The 12192-nt window shown below is 44.2% G+C and overlaps 1 protein-coding gene across 1 annotated transcript in view; it reads left to right on the forward strand.

Annotated features, from left to right (window-relative positions):
- The window catches only part of Itk (IL2 inducible T cell kinase), a 64036-nt gene extending 52129 nt beyond the window's left edge, over positions 1-11907 (forward strand). The window contains 4 exon segments of the mRNA XM_038326769.1: positions 1319-1383; positions 1469-1587; positions 4399-4556; positions 11040-11907. Coding sequence (XP_038182697.1) covers positions 1319-1383; positions 1469-1587; positions 4399-4556; positions 11040-11111 — 414 coding nt within the window. The 3' untranslated portion in view covers positions 11112-11907.
- Positions 11908-12192: the final 285 nt, after the last annotated feature.

Here is a 12192-nt window from a genome sequence, read left to right on the forward strand (position 1 = left end):
TATGAGCATGTGCACAGAGCCAACAGCTGCAAGGACAGACAAAGGAACATCTTCCCCTGAAATGTAGCACAGCAAGACCTAGAGAGAGAGCATTCCTAAGTGACTTGCCCCATGTGCTGTCCTTCCTCTCAGCTTCAGGAGGTTCCTAGTAGGAAGTGTTTCCCGAGTGCTCAGATATGAACTGCACCTCAGCCTTTCTTCTAACATATACTCAGCGTTTCAGCTCACATTCTTCCAAAGCGGAACTTCCAACCAGTCCTTATTCGCTTCCCCGTGCCTCAGTATCCCCCTGAAAAAATGAAGGAAATGGACAAAGCCAGTTTTACTTTGTAAAACATACTATTTACATTTGTTAATTTACAAAGCAGTGGGGTCCCCTTATGCCTTTTCCTATGAGTGTGTCATATGATTTGATTGTATTCAGCTCCCCGATGCCATCTTTTGTCCCTGGTCTCATTGGCTACCCTTCTCCTTCACAAATAGTTCCATTCCTACATGCACATTTTATTTATTCCTTCATCTATATCCCTTGTATGAGATTATAAAAACAACAACAACTCATGCTATTTGTCCTTAAGAGTAGCTATCCCTCTTAACCTGGTGATCCCCAGTTCTGTCCCACTTTCCAGCAACTAAAATCATCCATCCCTCCTTATGGCTGAATAAGACCCCTCCCCCGTGTCTTGTACACGCCACCTTTTCTTTATACCTTCTCTCACTGATGGGTACTTGGGGCTAAGCACAGTTTCTCCACTGAAATTGTACTAGATAACCTGAGAGCCAGCCTGGGAACCTCTGATGGTGGGGGGTCCTGAATGTGACTCTCCGGGTGAATATGGAGACACTTTTAAGTGTTAGATCCACCTAGTCTCTTGTCTCCCAGGGCTCTTCCAAGACTACCCTCTGGGATGATGCCAGTGGCCCGTTGGCTGGTCCTCCCCCATTAAGGGCAACTTTAAGAGGATTAGCTTCTGAACACTTTGGTGCTGATCACTTGGGAGGCACTGCAGTCAGCCCGTGTCAGCATCGCCTTCCACGTCAGGCTGCATTCCAGTGAACCACTGGCTGGACAACTCTGGATTTCTCTAATAAGTGGGAATGAAGATAAATTCCTCATCCTGGCAAAGGGGCTTGCACATTCAGCTAACTGGCTGGATTTCCTGCTAGCTCAGCAGCTTTCTGGTGATGCTTGACCTCTGTACGGCTCTGCAGTGCCTTTGTACAGCAACACAGCAAACACTAACGATGGGAAAGTCTTCTGCTACTAGCTATCCACCCACAGCTTCATTTCTCTTTTGCCTACCTGTCTCTCCTCTAGGCCGCCAGAAACTGTTTGGTGGGAGAAAACCAAGTCATCAAGGTGTCCGACTTTGGGATGACGAGGTAACACAGGGATGTGGTGTCAGCAGACTCTCGGGAGTGACACTCAGCCCTAGAGTGTTCTGACCTCGGCCTCGCCTCTTCCCAGGTTCGTCCTTGATGATCAATATACCAGCTCCACGGGCACCAAATTCCCAGTGAAGTGGGCATCCCCGGAAGTGTTCTTTTTAAGTCGCTATAGCAGCAAGTCGGATGTGTGGTCATTTGGTGAGTGTCCTCCTCAGCCCACCCCTGTGCGATCCGGATCTGTGGACCAGCTGTTTCTTTCTCAAAGGCAAACAATTCTACTTTGTTCTGGGCCCCGAATGGAGAAAGAACCTACTGAGGGCCTGTGTGAGGTCAGCCTGGAATGTTCGAACGGGCTGTAACTCTTGCATTTGTTTCTAGAGAGCTTTGAAACAGCTAAGAAATTAAACATCCCAGTGGGAAAAAAAAAAGCGTCCCGTAGTAGCTTCTGTGAGCTGGGAGGCTGAAGAAGTCCAGAGATTAGGATATGAAGCCTGTGACAGTAGGACCATGCTGTGCCTAGCATCACATTCCCACACTTGACCCTAGTAAGCATCTGTTACTCTACAGTGGTCTGCTGAGCATTCGATCCCAGGGCTATTCAAGGTGCTGAGGAGCAGGAGGACAGAGGGAAGAAGAGGCTTCTGTCCTCTTGAAGTGAAACTTTTGAGGAGACAGGCAGCTATCACACAAGCTAGCAGTTAGAAGATGCAGTCACGTTTGGGTGCGCTAGTGCTGGGAATCGAATACAACAGCAATGGTACAGAGAAAATTTAGACTGGAGGAAGGGTCTGTTTGTAACTAGCAAGGTCTGGAAAGGCCTTTCTAGGAGGTGACTCGAACAAGGGTCTCCATTCAGATATTCATGGCGCTGTGTCCCAGACAGGAACCGTAAAGTGTAAAAACCCCAACTATGTCCAGAGAGCAGGAGTTACTAAGTTAGTAACTGTTCTAAAGGCATTGGGTGGGTGGGTGGGTGGATGGATGGATGGATGGATGGATGGATGGATTATGTGATGTGGAAAAGGCTAAGTAACTTGCTGGATTTGATGTCTGCCTAAGTCATAATTTCTGCATGTAACAGTGTACATGAATATGTACCAAATAACCTTGTGGTATGATACCCATAAAGAGGGAACTTTGGAGAGAAACAGCTTCGGGTTGACCTTGTCATTCTGTAGGAAAGGTTTACTGGGGCACAAACCTCAGTGATATAAGCAAAGGAGATGCTGTCCAGTCAGATATCCCAAGATAAGAATCAATGATAAGATTTTCTTCACACTGTAGAATGCCCATTCCCAAGAGCCCAGAACATGTTAATTATGACTCTTTCTGATCTATTCTTTAATCCAACCCCATCTCCATGCTTGGCTGTTACTCTGTTAACTAGGTAGAAGTTGCAGAATGTACTCTGGGGGAGATTGTTCTGGCATCATCCTTGCACAACTGTCCACAAGTGTGGAGGACAGCTAGGGACGGTGTGTGTCCATCTCTCCATGGCTAATGGAGCTACCGACGCTGCCAAGGCAGGGCCCCCCAAAGATGCTTAGAGTGCCAGCCATACCCGCACCTCCACCTGCAGACTCAGAATGGAGCCTGTGACGTCATAGCACATCAGCCAGAGGATGTTCTGCTGTTCTCCAGAAGATTAGTTTAAAATGCCTCCCTTCCTGAAGGGAATCCAGGCATGAGATTGATAGACAGATAGGTGAAGATCAGAAACAGGTGGAAGCACCCAAGCATGGTGGCACAGGCCTTTAGTCCCAGCTCCCTAGAGACAGGGGCATCTTTGAGTTCAAGGCCAGCCTGATCTGCACAGTGAGTTCCAGGACAGCCAGGGTGACACAGAAAGGAGGAAGGAAAAGAGGGAGGGAGGAAAGAAAGGAGGGAGGAAGGGGGAAAGGAATAAAGAGGGAGGGGGAGGAAAGGAAGAAAAAAGAAAGAAGGGAAAAAATTGGTAGCAGCATGGGCAAAGTGCAGCAACCTTGCGACCGGAGAGCCTCCTGCCTGCTACAGCCCAATAGGTTTTGTCATAGATAAAGTCTCTGTTTTTTGCCCCAATTGATTTCAGAAGGTTCATAATAAAGTAGTCACCCTGAGCTGTGTTCCAGCACAACAACTCACTTTCAGAAGACACCCCACTAGAAAGCCTGGCATCTTGGAATATGGAAGTCAAGAGTCTGAATTTCCAGGTCCTCAGGCACCTCAGAGGAGCCTGCAGGATAGTGCCCCTGGAAGGAGGATTTTAGGATGGGGTTCAGAAGTCTACCATTTGAACAAGTTTAGGAGCTGATTCTTATTTGGGTGTTTGGCGATCAGACTTTGGGAAACTCCATCCCATAGTCCTCTGGACTTTGGCCTTGCAGAGCTCTGATTAGGGAATTAGTAACCTCCCTTCCTCCTGGGAGGCCATGATCTGTAAGTACATGTTAAAGACAAAGCTGGGCAGCCTTCCTGTGAGTGGCAGATGTGGGGAGACATACCACCAGAAGGTACGTTCTCCTCACTCTCTACAGTACAAGTTAAGATTCCACAGATGAAATGCCTGACACCAAAAACGGCTTAGACTTTAGATTCTGGGATATTTGCATATCTGTGTATGCATTTATAGCTATGGAGAGAGGGGAGCAAAGGGAGAGAGCTTGGAAATGGAGCCCAAGCCTGGACATAAATTTGTTTCATATACACCCTACAACCTCTCCAGAAGATCTGGTGGCCTCTTCTAGACTCCTCAAGCACCTGCACACACAGCATATAGTGATACAAACACATACACAGACACATAAGTAAAAATAAATTCTTTAAAATAGAAATGAATCAATCAATGAAAAAATATTAAGAGGAAGCCCGATGAGCCTCAAGGGCCAGATACTGAACTTCTAGATGTCTACCGAGTGGACTTGGATGCTAACTCCAAGGACTCCGTCATTTTTAGATGAGTCTCTTTGGTACGTGTGCATTAGTTATTGTTAATTTGCCATTAGTTATTGTTCTTCTCACTGTTGCTTCTAGGTGTGCTAATGTGGGAAGTCTTCAGTGAGGGTAAAATCCCATATGAAAACCGGAGTAACTCAGAGGTCGTGGAAGACATCAGCACTGGCTTTCGGTTATACAAGCCCCGTCTGGCCTCCTCTCACATCTACCAGATCATGAACCATTGCTGGAAGGAGGTCAGTACATGGGGTCATCCCCCTCCCGTATCATCATACACATTTTCAGGGCCTCCATCTCAAGGGAAAGGGCACGTCCTAGGAGGATGAGGGCCGAGAACGATCATAGTGAACAGGCAGGAAATTGTATCTGTGTATCTGTATAATTAGGTCTTCATTATATATCCATATGGTGTACAGTATGATACTTTAGTATGTGGTATTCTATGTGTACTGAGTGTGGAGGTGACAGAGCCCGTGTCATTTCTTCCCATCATTATGTCATGCTTGGAGCCTGTGAGCTCTTCTCTTCCGCCACTCACAAAACACAGCTAGTGGGCTGCAGCCTCCCACTGGGCCGTCCAAATCAAGAATTTTCTCTTTTATCGGACAGTATTTTGGTGCTTATTAACCACCTTTTCCTGTCTCTTTCCTCACAGCTTCCCAGGCTCTGAGAACCACTGTTCCACTTTCACATTGGCTTTTCTTAGCTTTACATATGACAGAAAGTATGAGCTTCTTCCTGGGTCTGACCTTTCACTTGATGTAATATCCTCCAGATTCACCCACATTGCAACCAATGACCAGAGTATAAAGTGCCATCATATATATGTGTATATACACACATGTATATATTTGCTATAATATATGTATATTTGTATATATACATATGCATGCACACACGTGTGTTTATATGTACGTATATATGTATGTATATATCTTATCTGTTCATCGTGCTGACCAAAGTTCTGTTGATGGATACCTAAGTGGATACTCTATCTTAGCTATTGTGAAATGTGCCGCCAAAAACACTGGCAAGCTTGTATTTCTTTAATATACTGACATCATTTTCTTTGAACATGTACCCATAAGTGGGATAATTTTTTGTTTGTTTGATTTTTTAAGATTTATTTATTTATTATGTATACAGTATTTTGTCTGCATATATGCCTGCAGGTCAGAAGAGGGTGCCATTACAGATGGTTGTAAGCCACCAGTGCTTGCTGGGAGTTGAACTCAGGACCTCTGGAAGAGCAGCCAGTGCTCTTAATCTCTGAGACATCTCTCAGCCCTTGTTTGATTCCTTTTTTAATTTATTTTTATTTTTAATAAAAGGAAATATTTATTTAGTTTTAGAAAGCCTGATAGTTTTTTCTCTGCATTTTATATTTTACCTTTTTAAATTGTTTTTATTGAGCTATATATTTTTGTCCACTCTCCTCCCTTTCTCCCCCTTCTGCCCTCTTCCGTGATCCCCACTGCTCCCAATTTACTCAGGAGATCTTGTCTTTTTCTGCTTCCCATATAGATCAGAGTGGGATAATTTTTTTAAAGACCCCCAGATTATTAAAGAACGACAGACAGAATCCCAAAAAGTCTAGTAGACGCAAGTAAAATCTTAGTCCTAACAGTTTCTTACCGTTAACCATGGTAAAACAAAACAAAACAAAAAACCTACAAACCTCCTTTCTCAAGACAATTAAGTAATGCTTAATCTATAAGTTCACAGAGAATTTATAACATAAACAATGAAGGATACAAGCAGGAACACAAAAGAAATCTTACTCACTGAAAGAAATCTTGATCATTGAAAGAATAATAATACCTGATATTTATTTGGCAATTTTTTTCTTTTTTAGCTAATGGGGAGCGGGTTTTGAGAAGGGGTTTCTCTATGTGGTCCTGGTTGTATTGAAACTTGCTATGTAGACCAAGTTAGCCTCATTCTCAGAGGTCTGCCTGCCTCTGCCTCTGCCTCTTGGGTGCTGGCATTAAAGGCATGTGCCACAGCCGCCCAGCCTCTTTTAGCTGTGTTTTATGAAGCAGAACTTATTAAAAGACACTTTAAATGTAGATCTTATGCACACATGTTACATGGAGGAGAGGGTACTTAGGAAGGACACACCCAAGAGTGTGGGTGTGGGTTGCTCTAAGAAAGTCACCCTCAACTATCTTTTTTATTTTTTTTCTAACAGATCTTAGAATTCTGTGTATCTAGAAGAATTAAGCAAACAGCATGAGTAGTTCCCATATTTCCCTTCCTCCTCAGCTTACTTTGCTTATTAGCACTTCATAAGAATTTGGTTCATTTCAATCATTTTTAAACAAACACCTGCTGATACATCATTGTTAACCAAAGTTCAGAGATTACATTAAGGTTCACTGTTGGTGCTACCCAGTTCAGTGGATTTTGACAAACACATAATGGCACAGACCCACCATTATAGGATCATATAGAATAGTTTTGCTATCCTAAAAATCTCCCTTGTTTCTCCTGTTCATCTCTGCCCTCACTCCCCAAACCCTGGCAACTATTGATCATCTGACTGTCGACAGTTTCGGCCTTTCCAGGTCTGCCCTGGAGCTGGAATCATACGGTTGTAGCCTTTTCAGACTAGCCTCTTTCTGCTGGTAATATGCATTTAATGTTGTTTTGTGTGTTTTCTTGGGTTTTATTGTTTATTTATTCTTTATTGTTGAGTAAAACTCTGTTGTGTAGACATACCATAGTTTATTTATTCATGTGCTTACTAAAGGAAATCTTAGCATGTTTGGTTTCCAGCAATTATGCATAGATTTGCTATAAATGTTTACTGCAAATGCATCCATTCGTGTGAATCTATATATGTATAGATATAAATTTTCAGTTCAGTTGGGTAAATGCCTAGGCGTGGTCACTGGATCAAATGGTAGATGTGAGGGTCCAGCTTTGATTGGTTCCTGTGTTCCAGGGAAATGGGCCTGTGCTTTAGAAATGTTAGGCAAGAGAAACAGAGATATGAAAAAAATAGTGATATAGAATAGTACCAGGAGGGCAACCCAGTGAATACTGAACCCTGAATACACCCACACAAAGGACAAACAGAACAGTTACTTTCTTCAATACTTGAAATATCAAGCAACTATTTCCTTAGTTAAGCATTTGATGCTTTAGGCAGGATGTGCTGCAACAACGTTTTAGACCAAGTATCCTGTAGGCAACCACTCCCAGAGTCAAACCGCCTGTCTTAAAAATGAAGGAGCAGGAATAGGCTTGAATTCTCTAACTTTTGGTCAGCATGGAGTGGATCCATCCCTATGGGTCATTTTAATAGCCAAAACACCAAGTAACCACACCCTCGGTGAAGATATCTTGTTTGTAGCCATTCCTTAAGTCAGACTTCTTGTCAATCACTTTGAAAGAGCAAGAGTAGGCTTAAGCTCTCTGACCTCCAGTCAAGGTGGAGCGGTTGGACCCACTTCTGTAAGGCTATTTTAGTTTTGTGAAACACCGCCAGGTTGTCTGCTTAAGTCCTTTTTGTGTTCTTACCAGTGATGAGTGATTCTGGTGCTTTTTGGTTTGGTTTGGTTTGGTTTGGTTTGGTTAGGTTTGGTTTGGTTTGGTTTGGCACTATGTAGCCCTGACTGTCCTGGAACTCACTATATAGACTAGCTGACTTTGAACTCACAGAGATCCGCTTGCCTCTGCTTCTGCCTTCTAAGCAAAGGTATTAAAGATGTGTGTCACCATACTCAGTCATGATGCTTCTGATATACGCCAGTACTGGTTGTGTTGGATATCCACCCTTCTTACAGAGGAGCGGTAGAATTTTTTTCCTGTTGTCTGAATTGACATTTATTACTGGCTTCTCATATTGGATATCTTTTCATGCTTATTTTCCGCCTCTAATATTCTCGACGAAATGCCTGCTCAGACTTTTACCCACCTTTCAGCAGGGTTGTTTATTCCCTATAGCTGATTTTAAAAAGTTCCCTATCATTATATGTTTTGCAAATATTTTCTCCAGGCCGACAGTTTATTTTTCATTCTCTTACTAATGCCTTTATTTTTGATTTTAAAAAATTATGTTTGTGCCTGCACATGTGTCTATCTGCAATGTGCATACAGTTTTCATAGAGGACAGAAGTGGGCATCAGATCCCCTGGGACTGCAGTTACTGATGCTTGTGAGCTGCATGTGGATGCTGGGAATCAGACCTGGATCCCAGCAAGTGCTCCTAACCATTGACCCATCTCTTCAACCCTTACTGATACCACTTAAATTATTTTTATTTATTTTGTGCCTATATGTATGCAGGTATCGGGGAGAGGGATATACTGTTAGTATGTGCCCATGGAGGCCGGAAGACAAATTGCAGGAGTTAGTTCTCACCTTGCACCTGTGGGTCCCAGGGATTGAACTCAGGTCCTCAGACTTGGTGGCAAGCACCTTTGCCTGCTGAGCCATCTCACTGGCCCTCTTGAGAGCATCTCTCACGGAAGTTTTCCAGTTTTAACAAAGTTCAGCATCATTTTTTCCATGACTCACACTTTGAAGTTATGAAGCTCACAACCCATCACAAAACCCAGATCTCTTCTGAGATGATCTCATGAAAATTTAATTTTATTAATTTAGTATTTTTTAATTAAAAAATTATTGCATCATATTTCTCATTTCTTCTCCTCCCTCCAGTCCCTTCCATGCCTCCCCCTTTGCTCCCTCTCAAAAGCCTGGCTTTTTAAAATTGTGATTGCTACACTCACACAAAAATGTGAGTAAATATACAAACAAAACATACTCATTCCACTTAATGCTGCATATATGTATAAGATTTCAGGGATGACCATGTGGCCTTGGAAAACCACCTACGGGGCTCCTCCCTGGAGAGGACTACTTCTCCCACTCTCAGCATCTCTTAATTGCCTGTGGTTCCCAGTCTAGGGTGGTGTCCTGTCAGATTCTCCCAGCCCCCACCATGTTAGCATGTCTCTTGGTGGTGTACTTCTGCAGATCTTGTTCAGGCAGCCATATTGTTGAGGTACCATGGGTAAAGCTTCCCTGCCATTTCTAAAAGACACAATCTCATAGCAGATTTTCTGGTCCTCTGTCTCTTATTGATCCCCCTCCACAATGTTCCTGACTTGTGTTATGGGTGTGTTAGTTGGGGCTATACACTTGTTCCCTGCCTTTGACCACTTGTGGCTTTCTGTAAAGGCCTCTGTCTGTTGAAAATGGATGGTTCTGGTTTTGGTGTTTATGAGGAGTAAAAGCTATACTTACCTGTGGGTATAAAGATAGATATTTAGAATGCAGTTAGGAATTAAATTGGTTTAATAAGGTGACAGTAGTAGTTTCTTCTCTAAGGTCTATGACATCACTAGCCCCAAGTAGTAAGGTAAATTTCCAGGTGTGATTTCCCTCCTATGAGTCAAATTTAAGTCTAATAGAGCTGGTGGTTACTGCCAGGTTATGAGTGCCACTATTGCACCCGTAGGGTTATCGTGCCATGCTCAAAGTTGGTGTTGTTTGTAGGCATCCCAAAAGGGTAGGACTGTCAGTTGCTACCCTCCTTTGGAAGACTGCATAGCGTCTTTCAGTATAATGAAAGCTAGACCTAAGGGAGGAGGCTTTCAAGGCAGATCCAGCTTGGCTCCTCAAGGCCTTGTATCCAGAGGGCATGGTGTCTTAGCAATAGGCACTTGCCTTCAGCCTCTGGGAGGCAACTGAGGGCAACAGCAAGTCTAGATTGTTTGGGGAGTCTCTTGGTCTCCCATAAGCAGCAACTCTATAAGGAGTTTCTCATGCGTGGTACTTGGGTTTTTGTTATGTAGTCTATGGCTCATGGTGAGGATGGGGGAAGTACTGTCAACCCACATGGTATTACTTCATTTATGCTGTATACCAAGTGCTATTACCAAGTGGTATTACTTCATTTATACATATACTTCATATATGTATACACACAGACTTATATGTATTGCATATAATTTTAGATAAATGAATGATATTATTTCTGGTGACCTTTTCCAGACATCCTCAGCGTTATTCACAGTCACTCTCCCTGTTATTGACTTTCTCTCTCCCATCCCCAGTCAAGGCTGCCTCTCCCATTTCACCCTTCCCCTCTCCCAGTCATTTGTCTTATAGGTCCACCTTTCCCATTCAGGCCCATCTTAGACTAGGGTCTACTCTCTGTGAGCAGCCTACGGTCTGTTACTCAGGCTGCTGGTCCTAGAGGGTGTGCGGTTACAGCACTGTCCGTTGTCCCTTCATTCTCCCCATCGTCTGCTTGCCGTGTCCACCGCTCATCCTTTCACCAGTGTCACACTGTCACACATCCTCTAGCTTCAGAGTGAGCCCTGAGCTTGGGTGGTCTCCGTCCCCACTCTGCTTTTCTTTGCCATCATTAGTATTAGTTCTAACTAGTATGTCTTAGTTCCCTGAGAGTTCTGCCTCTCCATATACATTTCACAGTCAGCTCTTTGCCACCACAGATTCACTTGCTGGGAGATTTGGTTCACTTTGCACTGAATCTGTAGATCAGGTAGTAAAGAAGTGACAATGGAATTTAAAACTAGGCCGCCTGGACTCTCCATTACGGACAGTAAGAAGATCCTGTCCCCAAGACAGCCTGTGTGGGAAGACTTTAGAGCAGATGCTGCTATTGGATTTGGATCCGCTTTGCACTTAGCCAGGACACACAGGTATGGAAAACTCACAGAGCTCTCTTTGTTACTCTGCAGAAACCCGAGGACCGTCCACCTTTCTCCCAGTTGTTAAATCAGCTGGCTGAAATCGCAGAATCTGGACTTTAGCAGGGATTCGTTGACCAGCCACAGCCGTGTATCCTGAGTGAAGGAACAATGTCCTTTTTCCAGAGCATTAAAAGCTGCCAGCAGCCCAGGACCCCACACTGGTGCCTGGACCGTGGTGCCAGCCCCTACGCAACTGTGACTGCAGCATCCTAGAAGAAACTGGAGGGCCAGCCACTGGGCCAGACTGGGCTACATACAACAGTAACTGTGCCTCTGTGCCCACCCACCGCAGCCTCTGTCATACGCTATCTCAAAGCTCCATCACCTGCTCTCAGAAGCATTTCCTCCCCTTCTTAGCGATAGGGAGAAACAGGTATAGGCCACGTTCTTCTTTTTATTTGTATTTTAAGCATAGGTCAAATACTCAAGAGATGTTTTATTTGACCCAACAAGACAGTATCCCCATTTTCAAATGGAAGGATGGGAAGCCTCATTCTTTTTCTAAGAAATGCAAGAGGTGATTAGCCAGAAGGTTCTGCTAACTGTGAGGCTGCCAGCCTCAACTTCCTGCCACACGTGGTGGGGTGGCTGCTTGTGCCAGAGGCCGGATGTCGTGAGGTTTCAGAGCACACTGCCACCTCTCTTTGATGGAGCATAGAAAGCTTCATTGGGTGCATAGAGTGAAATGACCCACTCAGACCCCATGGCTGGACCATTGCGTGTCTGAGATTGACCAGGAATGAGAGGGCCTCTGATGGTGAGTATCAACAGGTACAAAACAAGGCATTGGCTTATTACTAATCCAATGGCCCTGTCGTAGTGACTCGTGGTGACTGGGGCTCCTGTTCTATGCAGAATGCTGAGGCAATGACTGTAGAATGTTCATCATTCTAACCTCTTAGGAGCAGCATCATTCTAACCTCTTAGGTAGGCATCTGCACAACCTACCTGAACCAAGAGAGGGCAGCACAGTGCTGGTCTGTGTGGCCTCAAGACTTTGGCGTTCTCTTAGGCTTTAGGAGTTCAGCAGTTTTAAGGTCGAGACTTCAAAACTCTCAAGATCCTAGCAAAAGAAGGAGGATTTTTGCCCTTGTTCAGGCTATCTGGAAGGACATAGAGTCGAGCACTGAGAGGCGTTTCC

Source organism: Arvicola amphibius, chromosome 4 (genome assembly GCF_903992535.2).
Source record: "Arvicola amphibius chromosome 4, mArvAmp1.2, whole genome shotgun sequence".
NCBI classification, from domain to species: domain Eukaryota; kingdom Metazoa; phylum Chordata; class Mammalia; order Rodentia; family Cricetidae; genus Arvicola; species Arvicola amphibius.